At 45.5% G+C, this 20,671-nt stretch overlaps 1 protein-coding gene across 4 annotated transcripts in view; it reads right to left on the bottom strand.

Moving 5' to 3' along the window:
- ttll5 (tubulin tyrosine ligase-like family, member 5) overlaps window positions 1-20,671 on the bottom strand; it is a 35,665-nt gene that overhangs the window by 7,875 nt on the left and 7,119 nt on the right. For 2 of the 4 annotated variants that reach the window (XM_011616913.2, XM_003962624.3), the window contains exons 13-29: window positions 16,247-16,328; window positions 16,092-16,153; window positions 14,376-14,470; window positions 13,693-13,734; window positions 12,890-12,988; window positions 12,707-12,798; window positions 12,427-12,489; window positions 11,773-11,921; window positions 11,331-11,586; window positions 10,594-10,711; window positions 10,269-10,415; window positions 10,089-10,177; window positions 9,863-10,002; window positions 9,012-9,581; window positions 8,709-8,896; window positions 6,685-6,815; window positions 1,479-1,650 (exon numbers count right to left, since the gene is read on the bottom strand). In XM_011616913.2, the coding sequence (XP_011615215.2) occupies window positions 1,479-1,650; window positions 6,685-6,815; window positions 8,709-8,896; window positions 9,012-9,581; window positions 9,863-10,002; window positions 10,089-10,177; window positions 10,269-10,415; window positions 10,594-10,711; window positions 11,331-11,586; window positions 11,773-11,921; window positions 12,427-12,489; window positions 12,707-12,798; window positions 12,890-12,988; window positions 13,693-13,734; window positions 14,376-14,470; window positions 16,092-16,153; window positions 16,247-16,328 (2,495 nt within the window). Of the gene's footprint in view, window positions 1-1,478; window positions 1,651-6,684; window positions 6,816-8,708; window positions 8,897-8,964; window positions 9,582-9,862; window positions 10,003-10,088; window positions 10,178-10,268; window positions 10,416-10,593; window positions 10,712-11,330; window positions 11,587-11,772; window positions 11,922-12,426; window positions 12,490-12,706; window positions 12,799-12,889; window positions 12,989-13,692; window positions 13,735-14,375; window positions 14,471-16,091; window positions 16,154-16,246; window positions 16,329-20,671 lie in introns of those variants that run through there. The other 2 variants (XM_029826597.1, XM_029826605.1) reach the window with 2 other exon arrangements.

Below are 20,671 nucleotides of genomic sequence, written 5' to 3'. Positions count from 1 at the left end.
ATTTTTTTTTAAAAAAGGACAACTCTCCACAAAAGTTCACAGCAAGTCCAGGATGTCAAAAACTGACAGATTTCAGACTGTAGTAGACTTTCCTGACCATATGTGACTGGTGATGGGACGTGCCATGAAAAAAACAAAACCCAAGAATCTTGGTCATCTGATTGTGGGGCAATATGAGAAGGAGAATGGAAGAGAGAGAGAAAGAGAGAGAGAGAAAAAGCAGGGGGATCGTTTTCATAAAGTGCCTTGCGTAAGGCTGCTGAGCCATGCCAAGAGAAATATCACCTCAATTGCATTAATTAAGGAACCAACCGAGAAAAGAAAAAACAATGACGCTAGAGCAACTGCATTACTCAGGGAGGACTGGCAAAAGAAGTATATCCAATCACAGAATCCAATCCAATTACAGCCTCCGAGCTGTCCCAGGGTGCTGCGCTGTATCTCTTTCACTCCGTACATAAAGGGACTGAGACATGCACTTCATCTCAGATTTAAAAGCAACTGTACTTGAAGACAGATCCTCATCCTGTAAACATTAAAATTACACAGCTTATGTGGTCTCACGGTCAAAAAAAACCATGCACATTAGGTTGAGTGGCGACATTAAATTACCACTGGATGTGTGCAAGTGGTGTGTGCGTGTGTGCTATAAAAGACTGGTAACCTGTCCTTGGTGTATGTCTGAGCTCGCCCCAACACCCAGATTAGGAACCATCAACAACAAAAACAATGGATGGATATAAAACAGCCAAATCGCTGCGGCCACTTTAACCAGGCGTGAACACGTTTGTCCTACATGAAACCCGACCATCCTATTTGACCTGCGTTTCAGTGAAGAGCACAAACGGAGTGTGAATCAGCTCTGAAATGTAATGGTTAGACCGCTCTAACGCCCTAATGGACACCAGTCTTTGATTACTCAAACTCTGATATAATCCTCACCGACTTCAGCCAAACGGTGTAATTTAGGGGGAAGCAATCAGGCTTGGCTCTGCTGGTACGAGCTTCTGTTAAAGGGGACTCTGCCGTTGTGGTCGAGGGAGAGATATTTCGAATAGCTCTGCGAATGCAAACGTGCAGGTTTGTTTCCTGGATGTGGGCGGATTTTGTAATCTTCTGGGCGACGCTGCCGCTAAAGTGAAATGATAATCTGCACCTACACTGAGGTCTCCTCCATCAATTACCAAGGTGAAGGCGGGCGGGCAAAAGAGCGGCGCAGCAAGAACGCCAGGTGGACGCTGGTGCAGGCTACGGACTTTATACGGTAATAGAAAACCATAAATAGTGGCGTAATGAGCAAATGAGAAAATGAGCAGTCAAAGCATTTAAATGGAGTATTTATTTAAAACTCTAACACAATTTGTTCTATTTTTTCCAGGGTGTAATTTTACTAAAAGTAACCATCCAGGCTTCCAGCAACTGAAATATTATATTTTGGGTTCAGTGCTGAGGAGAAGGATGAAAAGGCGTCTCTGTACCTGCTGTATACGGTGGCTCTGGTCGAGAAACTGCTGAGACCGAAGCCGTCGCTGCTGCAGCTTTCTGATGGCAGACTGAAGCTGGTTGCTGCTGGGGGCGGGCGGGTAAACTTGCTGGGGGGTCAACGCTGCCAGCAGGCTCTTGGGGGTGTCCTCTCGGTCTTTCTGGGGTCTGTTGGTTGGAAGGCAGACATGAATTGAATTGGCAGGGGGATATACTGTCGCACTAATGTTGACATCATGCCAAGAAAGTGTGTAGCAGCAAAGCTAATTCACACCAGGAGGAGCTGGCCCTACTTTGTGCTCAGATTAAGCGCGTTTTAACAGATAAATCAAGAAGGACACACTTAAATCCAGAATTTTTTAAGAGTTCAGAAGTCTTTTTTGTCATATCATGAGTGGCTGAGTCTGTTTGGAAGATGAGAGCACAGATCTCCTCTCAATACACCCAAAATGAAGCTGTTAATAGCAGACCCGTGTTAATAACTGACACCCTGCAAGCTAATCCAAGTTTCAGTTACTCAACACTGAGCTGCAATAAGACCGTTTTGTGGGTATATAAACCAACCAAAGACAAAATCAGTCGATTCATTCATTAATCAAAAAAAAAAAAGGCAAAATGGCTCAAGAGCCCTGAAACTTCGAGTCAAAGTGTGTGGATGAATATCAAAGCAGAGGGCAAGTCTGTGGCAAACGCAGGCTGAACTGAGAACCTTTTCTCTGTGCCTCAGCGCTCCCAGAGCTTCACGTTCCATTCACATCACAAAGCCACAACCTGGAAAGCCAACCTTTTGACGAGCTCCACGAGTTTGTAACTGGATTATCTGTCATTAGAACTAAGCCCGTTTCAGCTCCTCCTTTCTTTTCCTTTTTTCTCTTTCTCTCTCTCTTCTTTTCAGCTGCTGTTGGAGCGATGAGGTGACTGGACTCCCACTTCAGACATGTGGCTCATGGTGTTCTGCTGTATATGGAACATCTCAGCCAAAAATAATGCCATGGAGAGCACAACTGGGAGCTTCAAGGAGGTGGGGGGGGGGGGCGCTCCCCATGGGTTGTGGGGATGAAAAAAAAAAAAAGTGATTGGCAGAAAACACTGCAGGCTTAAAATCACAATAGCTGCTTCACCTCAGAGCCAAACTCTGATAAGCTCTAAAATTAGAATTCAATAATCTCCCAGAACAATATCTACAGCCTAGTAATCACTCTGTCACTCAAGGGGAAGCCTTGCGAAATATCCAGGCTGTACTAACAAGGACTCGGGGGATCCAAAACTCATGTGAATGTGCCATCCGCCCATGCATTTCTCAGTTCATAGAATAGCATATACAGTTTATTACAAAAACAAATGCTGTGACAACAGGCCAATTTTCTGGGAGACTTTCTGGAGACAAAGGTTTATCTGTGAGACTCTCAAGGCCAAAGATCCTACAAAACAAGGACTCGTTCTTTGTTTACGGCAGTCGTTCCCCTCAGCTTGGCTGCAGCCTGCATTGCAGACGGGACCACTGGGACCTTCCGGACTGCCATTTTATTAGCATACGAGCTATTTTTCCCGTCAACAGCATATGCTTTCCATGAGTGCATGATCCTTTAGAGAAGTCAGTTTGTCAAGAGAACAAAAAGGAAAACAATAATACAAAGTCATTATGATATTTTTTTAAAGAATGAGCTTTTTTTTTTAAATTATTATTCCTACACAGTAACCGCTGAAATAAGGAAGGAAGAAAAAAATAAAAGAGAACAGCAGTGTTACATCTGAGTTTCTCATCACCAGGGCAGCACATGTGCGAAGCCTCAACTTTCTGGGACTTCCCTTCCTGCCGGAGTCGTTGGTGTCAGCTTACTCCCCGCTGCGCTGGCCGTTCTTTCATACGCTGATATGACTTACTGTAGAACAACACAGCAGCGCGGGTGGAGCACATGTGCTGCATCAATCTAGCTCGGTGTGAATGTGGGAAAGCAACCGGGAATGAAAGGATATGGTGCCGCGATGCCCTGCCCGGTCACCGTACAGCATCAACTGGGAGGGAGGGAGCCACTCTCATCTAGCTCATGCCACCATCAGCGGTGATAAAAAAGAAATAAAATTCTCATTTCTCCAGAAGGAATAATGCTGATCCATTGATGGCAGCAAATACAAATGTGTGGAATAGAAGGAATTTCTACCCGATACCTTTGCACAGGTTTGGCAGTCGAAGCTAATGTACTTGGTTCCTGAACGCAACCGTGTCTGGAAATAATTTTGCAGCTGTTGATGCTGCAGCGGCTTCGCTGTTGTTTGCATAATTGATTGCTTTTGGCAGCGTGGCAATACAGATGCATCCTTGCAAGCAAATGGCCTTATTTATTAACGTCCTTAAAGAGTCAACTCTTTGTTAAGTGTAATGGTGCAGCAGGATTTATCAAATAACTGTAAAACCACAAATTAGCTCACGATGAAAGTGCATGATATATACCAAAATGTAATGGCTGAAGGTGCTTTCAATCCAGATGATGGTCACATATTTTATTTTATTTCCTGTACTATAATAATAGGCTGGGAGCCTTGACCTGCTGTGAAGGTGAATGTATCCAGTGAATAACCTAAATCCATTTACTGGAAGCTCACCCATTCTTACCTTAGGGGTTCTCCTTCCTACATCTGGCTCCAATCAATGCGAATGAAAACCCCTCTTTCTTCAAAATTTAAAGGGGGGAGACATCAAACTAATTTTGTGGAGCCTTTTTCCTTCATCAGAGACCTTTCACAAAAGGTTCTTTCTGATTGGGTTTCATACCCAAATGGGTGATCGTAAAATACAAAAATCTAAATTCAACCAAGTCAAACATTAGGGGTACGAAAGAGAACTAAAAATACCATGAATAAGCACAGTTGTGGTAAATTTCTGCCCCAGCTGTTCCAATCTGAACACAACGCAGTAAAAATGATGAAGCTTTGCTTATTCGTTTTCACAGAAAGAACATGGAACAGTTTTTGTGGCAATAACGTGGCCCCTTCATTGTTAACTCAATTCATCACATTAATAAAGGAAAACAACAGCAAACGGAATAAAACCGGCCAAAACGAATTCATCTCAATACATAAAAAAAAGGAAAATCCCGCAACACCACGTTTCCACACTTGCCCCTCGAGCTGCACCCACATCTGTCGGCCGTGCACTTTCAGTGATTTTTTTTTTTCTGCCCGTGTTGTTTTGGCAATTCCCTTTCACCTCGACACTGCACGTCAGCGGACAATGAGGATGATTGTTGCTAGAAAAACACGCGGCGGAGAGACGCTCCTGCAGCGCTGAAGTAGCATACCTGATAGATTCTGGCCATAACACTTCAAAGCGCTGTGCTACTCTTTGAAACCCATCATACTTCACCCCTGTGGCTGCTTAAAGAGCCAGGGTGCTTAACAGTTTCAGCATGTTTGGCACACACCGTCATCCTGAGTGTAGAGAGGGGAACTCAGGAAATTCTGTGTCATGAGAAAGAGCAGTGAAGTGAAATCAAGGCCATTTATCCGCATATCTCAACGAGGACAATGTGTTACGCCCGTGCATGCGAGAAGTCCTGCCACACTACACGGAACACAGCTGTCTTGGGTTTTTTGTTTTTATCAATAACACGACAATGTCACCTCAAATTCCCTTCAAATTCCTTGATTTGAGGTATGAAATTAATCACAAATCACAATAAATTACATGCTGTATGTCTCTCTATACTGTATTTCTCCCCAAAACCCTTTATTAATGGCTAACAGCAACAAAATCAAAGACCCTCTTTCCAAAAACATACAATTTATGCCATTATCAAGAGATTATAGGTAAAATAACAGTAGGATTTTAGCTAAACCATTAAAAAGAACAAACAACACCATGACTCAGCATAATTTAGCAAATACTGACATTTATGCCTGGACCTTATGCCACATTATGACACAACAACATAGATGATGATGATAAACTATGCACACTAATATATCTCCTGGCATTAACATTAATACACAGTAAAAAGGTCCATTTTAAAGTGCTCTGTGAATTTCAACCTTAATAACACCACAACCTGTGCTGACTGTGTGGACCATGTGCTCACTGTTTTACTCTTTTGGTTAGGACTGGCACCACCCTCACGCCTCTCACGCTCAGCTCCAGTTAGTTACCTGCCCATTCCCGACAAAAAAACGGAATTAGCCTGCCCAAAAAAATGTTGGCAATCTGCAAACCATTTCCAAACAGCAACATTTTGAACAAAAAGTCATTAAAGACCATTACAGATGCAACTGAGTGTAACCAAATAGGCCGCCTCAACCAGTTCTAAATTTCATTGCATTGCAAAAATCAAATTCAATTGAAGTGCTCGCTTCAATGTCTGCGTCAGCGTATATCAGCCCATAAAGGTCAAGGCTGTTTAAAGTGCCCCGTTTCCCTTCTAGTCCTGTAGGGGAGGGCAATTAAATGGGCTCATGAGAACAATGGTGAAATATGAGCAACATCAGCACTAGTTAGGAGGAAAAGCGGAGAAGCAACGAGGAAAGAGCTGCAGGAAAGACAGGACAGTCCAACGGAAGCACTCGCGGGGGTCGGCTTTTCTTTTTTTTGACAGTTAATCAAACAATCTCCACATCTGATGTTTTTGGCAATGCGCAGGCTCCGATTGTTCACACCAGTTATGAGGCGCTGCATATCATCCGGTCTCATCGGCTCGTAACTCGCGTGTCATTCGGTCATTTTCTGGAGGAGAGCGAGGACGCTCTGAAAGCTTGCCAGGATCGGAGCCGGAGATTCCGAATGAATCAACAACCAGCTCCTCCAGCAGAAACAAAACAAGCGCTTTCTGTTATCTTCCCTTTTGGATTAAAACTGTGGGTTTATCAATACCTGGGTCGAAGTACAAACAGGGCTTTGGGGAGTAGAGGCTGAAGAAGGAAAAAGAGACAAATGATGCTTTTCTTTTTTCCTCTGTGTGAAAAAAACCCTCTGGATTCCAAATTTAAAGTTTTTTTTGTTTTTTTGGGGTTTTTTTTAGAAAATGGGCTGATGTGTTAGGTGTTGACAGAAACGTGAAGTTTGAGAACAAAATTTTACAGATGTCACTTAAGTGGACGTATAAATATCAGCCTGCACCTGTCAGAGCCGTCCAGCGGCGCTGCAGAATAGGCCTGAAAGACTTGTTTAAATTGGACCCGTGCTGCCTGCTGTATCCCACATGCTGGACTCACCCGGCGCTGCTGCACAGCTGTGTTCCTGAGCGAACCCGCTGGGCTGCAGGAGCGGCGCTGTGCTGCACTTGAGGGTTGAGTGTGAAACCGTCTCTGCTCAGCATCCTGTTGGCCAGGCTCATTTGGGTCAACTGTGGACAGAGGAGGGAGGAGAAAAAAAAAAACTCAACAGATTGATGATTCAGCGCCGCGTGAAAGTAATTCTAACCAAATAATTCACGACTAGTCTTCCTGCTTTCCAGAGCAAAGAAAATATTTGATGAAAAAGCACATGAGCTCCTCCCTGCTTTGGCCAATTCATTTTCTCCTATCTGGAGGACGTGTGAAATGTACACACAGCACACGGCGGAGCTAGGCTCCACTTAGCACTAAATGTAGGTGGTCCATCTCCCTCCCCCTTCCACCTTTGCAGAATCAGATAGCATGGCTCTAGAAATCAGCTCTGCAGTTTACAACCCTGCCAGGACCACTGCGGCATCTGAACGCGCACGCCGCCATGGGAATTATCTCGGATAAACTTTAATAGGAGAATCAATTACACCACTGTGGCGTTTTAGATACTTTATTTCCTCCTGTGCAATAAATGTCCAAGGGGGAAACGATACAGAGCAAAATGCACATCTGCGTGACGTGCACAGCTACGGCGTGATTAATTATTTACCAGTGATATTATTTCTGTTTAATCTAAACCCAGATAACATTAAAACGACATGATTGACGGTATTTCCGTCATCATCCCGCTGTGTATAGCAGCGGTCGTGTTAATAATAGAAAAAATGCAGTAGTAGGCATAAGCTGGAAGGATTCGCAGTCATAGTCATACATCGACATGTATGCATGAACTTTATTGTGGCTGCGTCTGGCATAGCTCAGTTTCAACTTGTTTAGATCGCAAGTGACCTAGCATGAGAGCGAGCAATTACTTAAATCTTAGAGGTCAACTGGTGCAACGGGGTGTCGTTAATGTTTACAAAGATCTCCATTTAGTCCGGCAAGTGATTTAATGACTTCAAATCTGAGCCCTAAAAGAAAACACAAGATGTACTTTTAAGTGCCAAACACTGGACTATTTTACTCTCCTAAATAAACTGCTGCCAAGCCCAGGATTAAGAATTCATAGTATATACAACAAACACCTTTCAGATAGACAGGACTTTCAGCATCAAGCCATAAATTCTGCAGTCTGTGTGGTCTGGTATCACAAAAAAATAAAAAAAATGAAGGGGAAAAACTCCTTAAGGTTGAAGAGGAGGTAGGGAGAAAAGGTAGAAGGAATGACAAACAACCTTTAGGGGAAACAGAAGGTGATGATAGTGCCCCTGCCCTGATCTGGGCCAATTTGCCACATTCCTCCATTTATAAGCATCAATTACCACCAAAAAAAAAAACAGCTGCTTGTTAGGCATCAAGAAAAATCACTCCCCCCGTCGTGCATCTGATAATGAGACCTCACACGGAGCTGTTTGATGCGGCTCACCACTGTTCAGGGCAGCCTGATTCAAACCCACACTTACAGACTTAACCAACCCCCCCACCGGCCTGCAGAGCGCGAGCGAGATGACAGCTGACGGTGGAAGGTGGATGGAGCGCGGCGGCGGATCCTCCGGCTCCAGTGGGTCTAGCTGGACGGACGCGCAGCTCGATGGGGTCGGAGCCAGGTTTGAATATCAACAAGAGAAATGTCAGAGACCTCACAGAGAGGTTTTTTTCTCCCTTACATGAAACATCACACAGATTAGTTTACAGTTTAATAACTAGACAGATGTCTGGTTTCAATTGTATGGATCGGGGTTGACCAAATTTTCCCATAAAAAAGAAATCTAGGGGACGGTGTGACGTTTCAGCTTTTTTTAGGTTTTATCGATACATCTTCATGAAGTGCTGAATATCGGTTTCCGACGATTACAATCAAATCACTGATCGTCATAATGAAGATAAACCCTCCTGGAGTGTCTCTTCGGCTTCAGGTGGGAGTTTCCCCCTTCTGTCAGCTCTAGAACTAAAAAAAGACTCTTTGGACTCACATGGTGTGTCAGTAGGTTGATGTGGCTGGAGCTAGCATATCGGCGGGCGGCCTGCTTGTCGGCCAGCTTCTGCAGGGCCGAGATGAAGGCCTGCTGGTTTGACTGGGCTTGCTCGGGCCCAGCATGTAACTCTTTGAGCATCCCAACTGAGTTTGACTTGAGTTTACTGGAGTCACTCCCCTTGGTGACTGAGAATAGGAGAAAGAAATAAAGACATTGTTTAAATGTTCTTAATCCCAATACAGAAACTTTTTACCATTATGAAGAGCTGATCTAAAACTGGTAATTGCTGAAGGGCCGTACGCTGGCTCGTTGAGGTCGGCCTCGAGAGCTTTTGGCTGTAGATTTGCATGGCGCCCGGGATGGAAGATGCCGCTCCACAGGACATTGATGTCGTGAAGGACTGAATCTTCCTGAGCACCTGGTTCGGATGGCCTCTAGGAAGAGAACTGGAGCCAGTGGAGACAGGTGTCCACGGCGCTCTCGGAGGCTGGGTGACCTCAGAGGAGGAGATGTACCCAGGTGGCTCAGGTGGACTCTCGGAGTGGTGGAGTTGAGACTTTGCCCCCATGGACTGTGTGTAAGATGGCGGCTGAGGGGGGGGCGGTGGGAGCAGACAGTACAGAGGTAGGGCCGCTGAGCCGGAAGAGCGGCGGTGCTGGTGAATAGTTGTGAAGTCCAAAGTCGCAGGGAAGCTGGAGCGGTGCTGGGGGGCCTGGATGTCTGGCTGTGTTGCTGCTTCCTGTTGGTCTTCAGACAAAGTGCGGACAGCGGGCCGACTTGCAGCAGCCTCCGTGTCTGGCTCGCTGCTGATTTTCCTCGTGGCAAACGAGGGCTCCGCACAGCCGGAATATTTTTTGGCCGCAGGCGAATCTGAAAGGAGGAAAGAAGCCAGAGCTCCTTTATCATCCGTTAGTCATTCCTCACCCCTGACACACATTTGTTTTCCCCCGGCGAGCGATAATCGTTTGAAGCCGAAGCGGCCTTCACACCAGGATTCGGCCTTCCGCCTTTTAACTTTTTTTAAGGATGGGGGGGGTGTTCAAAACTCCAAACGGCTCCCATTTACTGCGCTTAAATGATTAAATGAAACACATAAAGCAGACCCAGAGTAACAGGTATCTGGTGAAAAACTAAACACCGGAGGGACTCACTTTTGGAAGTCTCGCTGTTGCCTGAGAGGTTGACTTCACAAAGCTCTTTCTTAGCACTCCTGACTTTCGTTCCCAGGAAAATGGTGGACGACTTGTTTTTTTGCGTGTAGAACGTCAGCACTTCCTCCAGCTCGCTTTCACTGTTGAATTGAAACGGGTGACGAGAGACTGTGATCGCTCATTACTCCGCGGTGCGGTCGTAAGGACATTCATTCCGCCCACTAACCTCGCCGCAGTGATGTACTCCTGAAACACGCTGGAGTGAACACAATGTCCCCCGTCGCTGACCTGCTTTTTCACCATATTATCAGTCTCCTAAAGACAACAGGAAAGCACGAGTCAGCGTCCGCGTTTCCCGCCTTCCAATCACCTCCCAAAACTGCTGTTTCGCTGGGAAGCCGGATACCTGGTCGTAACAGTGGATAAACTCTCCGAGCTGGTGAGACAGAATGCGTCTGCGGTCCTGGAGTGGAAGTTGGCGACTGGGAAAGGCAACCTGTACGTCTTGTTGAAGGTTGCTGGCTGCTCTCTTCAGGAAACGAATCACCAGATCCTGTGCAGATGGAAAATGTGGGACGAGAAAACTTCTATTATTGCTGACGCGAGTCACTGATTGGTACCTGCGCACGCACCCAGAACAATATTATATTCTGAAGGACTTACATATTACTGTAAGAAAACATTCTTTGCTCCCAACAGGTCCATTTATTACAAAAAGATTCATTTCTTACCATTTGGTCATTGTCCTTGTCTGGCCAGGGTGGGGTGGTGTCAGTTCTGCTCTCTGCCAACAGTCTCTGCTGGACTCGTTGCAGATACGATGAGAAAGCCTTTCGGGCCTGAACTTTACTAAAAAATAATGAAAATACAGAGCGAACATGAACTACCGTGTCCGGTTTCTCTAAATTATAGGCACTAAGTGTTAAGCGCCAGTGAAATTCATGAGCTTTTAAGCTGATATTCTTTATTATTAAAGAGGAGGGAAAAAGAGCTGTGGAGCACTTTCCTCCAAATGGTTATCTTGTTCTACACCTCTCTGAAAAATGAAAAACAGCCTTAGTGGCCCAGTTGAACCTGAGAAGACCATTAAAATGTTGTGGAAAAAGCTGTCAAACAGAAACAATGATATCCTGAACTATAATTTCCCTGCTTCAAGTTCGGTCCTGGCAAGCACAGAGGAATTCCTATGGAGTCAGACCTGTTATTTTAAATCCTCCTCCAATTATAATTTCAGTTTCAACTTCAATCACAACACATCTAATGTTTAAAGCACATATATGTCTTTCAAGAAAATATGACGACACTCCATTCATCCTTTTGAGGAACCAAAGTTTGGGGTCTAATGAGGAGTTGATACAAAAAAAAAAGATGTTTCCTGACTTTATTTCGCCCTAAAATAAATCAAAAGTGTGAGGGCACTGATGATGTGGTAATGATGGAGGGGTGGATCTGCGGGCATCAGACTGACCTGAGGTCCCACCCCTGCTGAAGGATGTCAAGTAGGCCGACTTTGGGCATGGCAGCGTGCACAGCTGCCTCCGAGCCGGACAGAGCCTCGGTGTGGCAGCGTTCCAGCGATGCCGCCATTTGTTTTCTCAGCTTTGCTTCCAAAACCCTGTTGGAGAGCGGCTCCAGTCCTTCTTTCACCTCTTCCCTTTCCTCCTGAGCACACTCCTCTGCCTCCTGACTGCTGCTAACTGTTAAGGAGCTCTTGGACTCCTTTCCTGAATTACGCAGTGCGGTGAATAAAAAGATGAATGTCAGTTGCATCATCAGCTTTTTGGATCCACACGCAAACACACACATATGCTTCAAATATGTCTATTTTTCTGTTTTCTGGCATTGAAACAAACTGATTCACACTGAGGCTCTGAAACAGAGGTGCCTTCAGTCAAGGGTTTAAGGCCAACCTGACTTCCCTCTTCCTGCCACAGAGCGATTGGCGAGGTGGCGACGTCTTCTTTTATGTGTCTCCAGAGACAGAAGTTTCCTCTCATACTGGATAACATGACAGTCGTGAATGGACTCCACCTGCAGCTGCACATTCCCGTTCGCATTCCTGAGAGGCAGAACATGTCAACACCATTGTAACAACAACGATAATGATTTAAGTATCTCATTTATCACAAGGCTTGGTTGTGAAAGTTAAATATTTCAACATTAACTGGATCCAGAACTGGGAAAGGATAGTTTAGTCACTCTTCCAGTTCTTTTTTCTTTTCTTTTTTGCAGAGTGGGTCCAAAGGACAGAGAATGAGTGACAAATAAAAACAGCAAAAGTGACTCTCCAACATTTGCCATGAATTTGAAAGCTCACGCTCAAGCACATTATACATTACAGCAGAAATATGTCCCAGTAAACAAGTCCAGTTCATCTGTCTTTCCCCTCCCTCGTCTTTGCCCTGCCACATAGCTGGAAAAATTGACAGTGCAACATCCCAACAGCTACTCCTCTCACCTATCCAATTGAAAGACCAAACAAACACCACGTTAGAACCCAACCCGTTTCCATAAACTTATGGAGAGATTTATTCCCCATTCCCAACCACAATGGAAATGCTTACCTTCCATGGAAAAGTCTGTTTGCCACCGTGTAGTTCATGGAAGTCTTGGATTCCAGATATCCACTGAGGAGTGAAGATAATAAGCAAATTACATTAATCATCACAGCAGGAGCCCCAGTTGTACTCAAGTTATTGTGGCAAACGTGTCTAAAAACTCCTCTGTGAGTAGCATCTAAATCTACCAAAATGTTCTCAATTGTATGCTTAAAAAAACGGGAAACACAGTTGTAAGCAATAAAATAGATTGATGTCATCGGAGGATGAGTTTAGCTCGGCTTACCTATAAAGCTCCCAGGTTTCTGCAGTGGGGAAGATCCTAATGAAGCCCCCCCGTCTCTCATGCTCCTCCTGTATCCTCCGCAGCATCTTGATCTGTGTTCATTTAAGAGACAACAGGGAAGCATTTTTTTAATGTCATGGCAAGTTACAGCTGCCATGCTGTCACAAACCCAGCCTGGCTCACCTCCTCAGCAGTCAGGCCCAGAGTGCTTTCTTGTTTTAAAGCCAGTTTGTCCTTTGACCCGGCTTTTTCGGGGTTGCTGCCTGATGCGGGCCTCTGCCGCTGCGTCAGATAGGAGTAAAGTCAGTAACTGCACGTCATTCAGAAATCAGCGAAAACTCCTATTGCTGTCTAAAAAAATCCAGTCGTAGGCCGTCACACACTCTCTCCCTGTTCAACACTAACTTTTCCTGCTGCCACAACCAGGCTGTGACTGACGTGTCGGCTGGAACCTGGACCAGACACACACGCTTGTGCCAATCAAATCACAAATCATGCAGAATTTGTCATCTAAATAGCAGGGAGATTACATGTCATTTGTCTAATATGGCTGGGGGTATAGAAAAGCAGCCAAGAAGTGACAAAATCGAATCCTTGATGAACAGATTCAACTGTAGCCCCTTAATCTGTTGGGGGGGGGGACAACTGTTTCTCTAAAATTCACTGGAACTCTACAGCATCCTCTGTGACAGCTACAGTTTGCTGTCATTCTGAATGACTTATAGTCTGCAACAAGGTCTCAGAAGAGTTCTGGTTCAAAAGGGTGCATTGCAGCATACTGCTTACTCATGCCGCTTTATTAAGGTAATGGGAATGTTATTTAATACAAGCGGTGCGTCTGTCACTATGAAAAATAGCAAGGCTACATAATCACATTAGCAAGGAGCAGTGGGCGATTTCTTACCGGGAATGGACCAGGCATCAGGGAATTGCAAAAAAGGGGGACAAAAGAAGAAATCATTTGTCTGAGTCAGAGGAAAACTCACCACTGGGCTGTGTTTAGTGGCTGTCGGTGCAGAAAGAGGTCTCTAAGAGGCAACGGAGGAGTGAGTTGTGAGTGAGCATCAAAATATCTGTTTCACTTTTATGGGGTTGAAGAGACAAAAAAGAAACAGACTACATCAACAGGCAACAATGAAACATTGTCAGTGTGTATCTAAACAGGCCTTTTGCACAATTTGAGGTGGAGCACTAATCTGTCTGATTAAGCAATCTCCCTCCAGCGGGGCGCTGCGCCAAAAGGGTGCAGTGGCCCAGCGGAGGGGGCCAAGTGCTTCCACTGCTGTGGCATTATTGGCCAATGTGGCCAAGAGAGAGACAGAGAGAGAGAGAGAGAGAGGGAGAGAGAGAGGGAGAGGGAGAGAGGGAGAGGGAGAGGGAAAGGGAGAGGGAGAGAGCATTAGTCAGTTGATTAGAAAAGATAAAACATTGAGCCACAGAGTGCTTTATGAGCTGATGTCACTCAAACTCTGATTACATTAGCTGTTGTTTTGCATTACGGCGAATTTTCCATGAGTGCAGGAGCGGAGATCAATAGCAGTGGCAGCAATGTGGTGCAAGCGAGAAGAAAAGGATGAGAAGAGAGGGTGAATGACCACGGAATAGCTTTATTGTGTGTGTGTGTGTGTGTGTTTGTGTGTGCGTGCATGCGTTGCCCTCCAGCCGGTACCTGTGTTCTTGGTGCTGCTGGATGTTTGAGGCTGGGATCCAGGGTGACCCGTTCGGAGCGAGACTGTCTCGACAGGGGGTCCTGGCACACAAATCCTGCAGGGCCACAGAACAGATGAGCGCTAAGGAGGATACCAGGGTGTAAACATGCCGCTCATGAGGATGAGAGGCTTCCGCAGCTTTAAGTTTACAACGAGAAAACATTGAATGGAGCAAAAAACAACGGCAGCATCAACAGCGGAGACAATCTGTAAAATCTGCTTTATTGCCAAGATCAATAGCGCTCTTATCTGCTCAATAAATACGATGACACGGCTAGCCTGTTAGCTTTGCATAAAGCTCTAAAACAAAAGGACCCCAAGATAAATAAAGGTGCCTCCTGGAAACCTTTTAAAGTCATTAATAAATTATTCCATGCTTTTTCCAGGATGTTTTTTTCACGAAACATTTCAATAAAATAGCTGGTAGCGATTCTATCGCTCGCCAGAAATGAAATACATACGTTGTCGGAGTATTTCTTTAACCTCTTGAGAAGTTTATTTTCTTACAGTGACAGTCCGGAGTTACACAGCTCCAAATATTTACATTTGACTGCGTTTCAGTGGGAGATGATAAGGGTGGGCTTTTCGCTTCACATTTCCCACTACAACGTTCCCACACAGTCAATAAAACTAAGTCGGTGATGTTCTGTTTATTAGTTCCCACACCGCCTCAACCTTAACCGGTGGAGGAAGCGCAACGTTTACCTTTGTTTGTGCTGCATCTAGCGGACGCGCTTAATTCCAGCGTACTGACAGGCTGAAGTTGGAAGGTATTTGGGTTCCAACCTTCATGCCATTGGATGAGAACCCCCTGCTACGTTTCTCGCTCAGACAGGGTAATTATTACAAACAGGAGTGACTCGGGACTGACAGACACGCACGGGCAGAAAATGAATGCTAATGGAATGCTGCCATTATTTACAGAGCTGGGATGGAGCCCAGGCGTTATCAGCCAATGGAGAGTTTGTTTGGTACATAATACATGTGCTATGTTTAACATGCCACTGCTCATTTTCCCCAGATGCACCCTGACGTCTGGGTCCAAAGATAACTGGCAATTTATGACTCCACTCTACAAACCAATGCAGATAATAAGCCAGAGAAGAGGGGGGGGTCAAAGCCACAGCATGGTCTGGGTTCTCATATGTGCACATTCTGAGCATCAGCACATGATTTCTTTCTCAGAATAGGAGTGTAAGGAATCAGAGTGATTCTGATACATTAGAGAACATTGAGAGGTTCAGTAATAATGAGATGTGAAAGTCTCATGAGTTATTGTGTTTTCTTTACTAGATTTTTGCTCTTATTCCATGTTTTCATATATGTTTGTATATAAAAACAAGCTATATATCTTTGGGTTAAGCCTAGAGGATATTAAATCTTGGTTAAAGAGACATAATCTTCAGTTTTCTGCAATATTTTGTTATGCGTCATTAATCATTAATTCTTTTTTGGAGTGGAGTTTTGTCACTTTTTCAGTTTTAAAATCCACTTAAATGGAAGAAAACAAACCAGACTTAAATTATTCAGTGACTCTTACAAAAGGCCCGACTGGCATCTATTACTATAACTGCAGCTGTGGCCCTTTTATGCTACTATTGTAATGTTTGAATGAGCAGCGGATGCAAAAACCTTTGCAAACAAATGGGCGGCTGCGGTAGCGAGAATTCACCCACCAACAAGTGAAAACATGTCTGCGATCATGCTGGCCTTTATCTTCAGGTCCAGGGGGGCATCACTGTAAACACGTTCATTGAAGAACAAAAAACAAAATTAGAGGTTGAGCGAAGGGAGTCGGAATAAACTTCAGGAGGGGGAGAGTGAAACTCACCATGCCAGGGAGGGAGAAAGATTCACTTCCAACAACCAGGGCTTGAGGTTGGTGTCAATGAGCACGTCGAAGCCGTACAGCTCTATGAGGAAAACACAAGATGTGTTTCACCACGTTAGCATGGACAGCAGCAGGGAGAAAGAGACATAAACAACCCTGCAAGTGCAGACAGACATATATCAACAACCCTGCAGCTTTATCATAGCTCCACTATGTGGCAACGCCGCCGATGCATTTCTGCTACTGATTACACGCATGTCATGCACCAAATCACCAAAGCCCGCTACTGAGGGATTGGCTTGGTTACATTTGCTAAGTACATACACATTTGGTCTGTCATGGAGTTGCTCACAGAGTGGGTTTGATCAAAAACACGCTGTGGCTGTGAATATTTTGGTACATGAAGGGAATCATTTTCCCATTACAGGGGAGGTTAAGCAGTCTACAGATTGTCACTACATATTAACAAGAGGTCTGGTGCGCAAATGGTAGAAGGAACGGGAAAAAAAGAAGCTTCTCGGCATCATAATATCGGCAGCTTCTCCAAAGTGGGGCTCCGGCGGTCCAAAGCCAGATATTTGACAGTCTGTCCCAAACGGCACCAGCCGGGGGGATTTGGAAGCATTAAGTCATTCCATGATTGGCACGATTGGTGTTTCTTTTCCTTTTTTTTTGACAAACAGGTCAAAAAGTGGTGGGGTTTAAAAGATGAAAAGCCTTTCATGCTGTTCCATTTTCTGTCTCGTGTCACTGACTTGTGCAACGGATTTGGCCTACGTGCCCTATCGAAGCCTCTGCTTTGCTCTTGGGAGTGTCACGCTATATGGCAGCGACCTGCCGGCCTCAGCAACAGCGGCGTGCAGGGAAACCACAGTATTTTACAGGGATAGGGTAGAACCCAGCCGTAGATCCAGGGGGGGTGGAGAGAGAGAAAAAAAAACTTCTAATGGTGGTTTTAAAAGAAAAGACTGTTGAGAACAGGCTGGGGGGTTTGAGGGGGAGGGTCCGAGGCTGCTACGAGCAGCACTGTTTATTCAGGAATCTCAGGTCAGTGCCAGTGTTAAGCACACAACAACCAGCACGACAGCGAGTGATCGCTAATGTCGTGCACACGCATGAATAATGGCACTTTGGGCAGGATGAGTTGAATTTATTTGACCGTGCAGTCGCCACCCTTGGCCGATAGCATCTCCAGCCGCTAATGTTACCCCGATAAAGCTAATATATTAGGGGCTATTACGGAACGGGCTCGTTTGTTTATCTTTGCTTTCGGCCTTTCAGTGAAAACAACAAGACCGTGAGGTTTTCCTCCGGCGCTTGAAAGCGGTAAACGGATGATGTCAGCGGTGGGGGGGGGGAGGTTATCGCAGCTCACGTTTGGAGAATGGAGGCCCAGAACAGAGGGTCTGTGTTTTCAAAAAGGGGACGAGGGGTTTTGAAAGAGCTGGGAGTTTACCAGACACGGAGACAGAAATGAAAGGTGCTATCAAATTGCATTAAAGGAAATGGAGGGCTCTGGGGTTTTCCAGACCTCTCCCATTTTACTGTTCTTCCTGAGCCCGTCTTGAATCCCCCCCCCCCCCTCTCCCACCTTTACGGACGCAAAAAGATTGTAACAGTTCCAGAAAACACAAATATTATGCTTCTCTCATATATTTTCAGGGCCCGTATTAGGCTGGTGAAAATACACTGTGGATTTTGTAAACGGAGCTCTCACTACATAGGTCAGCAGCGCACACATGCTACCATCACAAGGTCCCGAGTCTAAGTGCCAAGTACGTTTTCATGATGGAACGGAACAAGGTCTACCATACGCGTCTGAGCCAAGACCTGCAGCTGAGCTTCCAATGCCATCTTAAACTCTAAGCACAGGCTGGACCCCCATGACTACATAGTGCTTGCTTAAGCAGAGACTTTTATTTTCCACTTGCAGGGTTATCCCATGCTCTCCGCTTCTGCCTAGAAATCGGGAGGAAAGCTGCGGAAAAGTAGCGCGCCTGTCATAAATTATTATGTATCAGGTTTTTTTGGAGGGGGGGCACCGCCGGAATATATGGGCTACAGCTTGCCATCGCCTCACCAGTAGCACCACAACAACAAGGGAAAATGGGGCGGCGTTTCACCACCTCAGCAGCACCCGACATGCAGGCTCCATATGCTGAGCATTTTCCCCCAATTAGGAGCAGGCGCTGCTCTCGGCCCGCGTGCCTGCGCGCAACCACTCGCTGCTAGACGCGTTTGTTTTGTGGCTGGACCGCTGGCGGGAGAGAGCTGTAAAATACGCCCACAGAGGGACCACAACAAGCATTACAGACAAGCGGAGCGGAGGAAGCGAACATCCACAACACGCCCCTTAAAGAAAACAAACGAGAGAGAGAAAAGTGGCGACAAAGGGGCTCTGATATAAATTTATGACTGAAAACAGTTCATTCTACCTCCAGAGACAACGCAACACCCACAATTAATGAGGTCTGCACGCCAGCCGTGCACTTCATTGGACCAAAACAACCACATCAGTAGAATAAAGTGTTTCCTTAAAGGGTGTTTTCACAGTACTGTTGAATTACGGCTGCATCGTCCTGAGAGAATTTGTGCTGCCGAGCAGTTTCGCCACCACTGCACGGACAAAGAAATAGAATTAACGGCCCATAGCCCAAATATGATAATAAATACAGCTGATGAATACGTTTTTTAGAGAAGCTGAATCGTACAGTAGCTTCTCCATCGACGCAGGAGTGCTAACGCGACAGATGGAAAAGAGTGGTTCACAGGCTGGGGATCAGCCACACTTAATGAGGGCCGCCCGGTGAAACGCGGGAGCAAGTGGAATGTTTTGTGTGTAATAAAATAGGTCTTTGGCTTGGCTAATCAGATCTCAGTCAAAACATCTCTTAATCAGCATCCCTCAGCAGAAAAAAAAAAAAAATCCTGTCCATTAATCACACGGCAGGAGTACGCAGCAGCATGGGTGGCATTTTCTACACACACACACGCTCGTCTGTTCACACACTCCCATGCAATCAAAAACTTTTTTTTTTTTTTCAAAAAAAGCTGTTATTTTTATTTCTCTCCACATAAAACATTACAGAGCTATAAAAAGAGTTTGTTACAGTACGCCCATTTAGATGTGGATATGCAAAGGGAAGAAATCCCATTTGAAAACAATAAACGTTGCGTTAAAGCCATTAATGGACATTAAAAAGCCAGGGAACCATTTGCAGTAAATTAAGATTAAAATGCGCTTTATGATCTGGCGTGGCTCCCTTCCAGTCAAACCAAAGTCTGTATAAAAGGTGTAAAACAATGGCTGCTTTTAGTGCGTTTGCTGCCCTGACGTGCACGCTTTCCCTGACCGGCGTCCAAAGATTTACCCATTTATGGCAGGGACAATGTTGGGTGTGGTGCCAGCTCGAGGTGGGAGAATCTCGAGGATTCTGGGGATGTGCGCAAGCAAACGGAGGCTTAAATGCGACGTCTGACTGGACCTCAGAGGTTTCGTTGGGGTTTTGACAGAGAAGAGGGCCGACTCAGTGGAGCTCAGACCAATCAACACTCTTCCCTTGTCGTTCTTTCAGACAAACTTCTGCACACACATAAATAGATACCAGCCTTTCCTTCATAGGTATTCCTACATTCCATCAATCAAAAAGGGCCACGCTATGTCCTAACCCTGATTGTTAAAAAAGTTTTTCAATTGCACATTCATGAAAGGTGACATCCGCTTGTTGGTTTGTGACTTCAAGTGTGAATAAGACAGCATGAGGCTATAATAATACCTGCATGGTCACCACTCACACGCCAGGCTAATGCGGCTGGGTGTAGATAGCATCTCCATGCAGGCAACTGACTGGCGGTGTGACTACAGCCTAAACATCAACTAATCAGACCGGCTATTGTGTCTACAAAAGTCGGTCGAAACAGCAGAAGAACTTCATTTTCCTCACATCTGAGGGGTGAAAAGGAGTGTAAGAGGGAGCGAGAGAATTATAAACAAACAGAAACAGCGAGACATGGGGGAAAAGAGTGAAAAAGAGACAGCGCTGCTGAGGGAGGCTTGGCTAACGCGCCCGCTTTCAAACTCCAAATCTCCAACAGACTGCCAGACATAGAAAGAGGGAGACAGTGCGCGTAGACAATTAGTGCCAACACTAACATCGGTAATGGCTCTGAAATGGAGTTCACACGAGCCTGCTGCTGCCAAGAAAACAATCGGCCTAAATCAGGCAAACCTGAATGGCAAAATGGAGGAGGAGGAGATTCCTGTGTGAAGCAAAAGGCTGTCCACAGTCGGCCGGCTGGTCGCATGGCTGCGACAGGCAGGAAGGCTCCACGCTGGAGAATGACCGTCTGCTGCCCGTCTGCTGCTGTTATATTATGGAGGAACTGACGGACAATGAATATGAAACTGAAGGGAAATAGGAAAGG

This window comes from Takifugu rubripes, chromosome 2 (assembly GCF_901000725.2).
Source record: "Takifugu rubripes chromosome 2, fTakRub1.2, whole genome shotgun sequence".
In the NCBI taxonomy this organism is placed as follows: Eukaryota; Metazoa; Chordata; class Actinopteri; order Tetraodontiformes; family Tetraodontidae; genus Takifugu; species Takifugu rubripes.
This window is presented reverse-complemented; position numbering and strand designations above follow the sequence as displayed.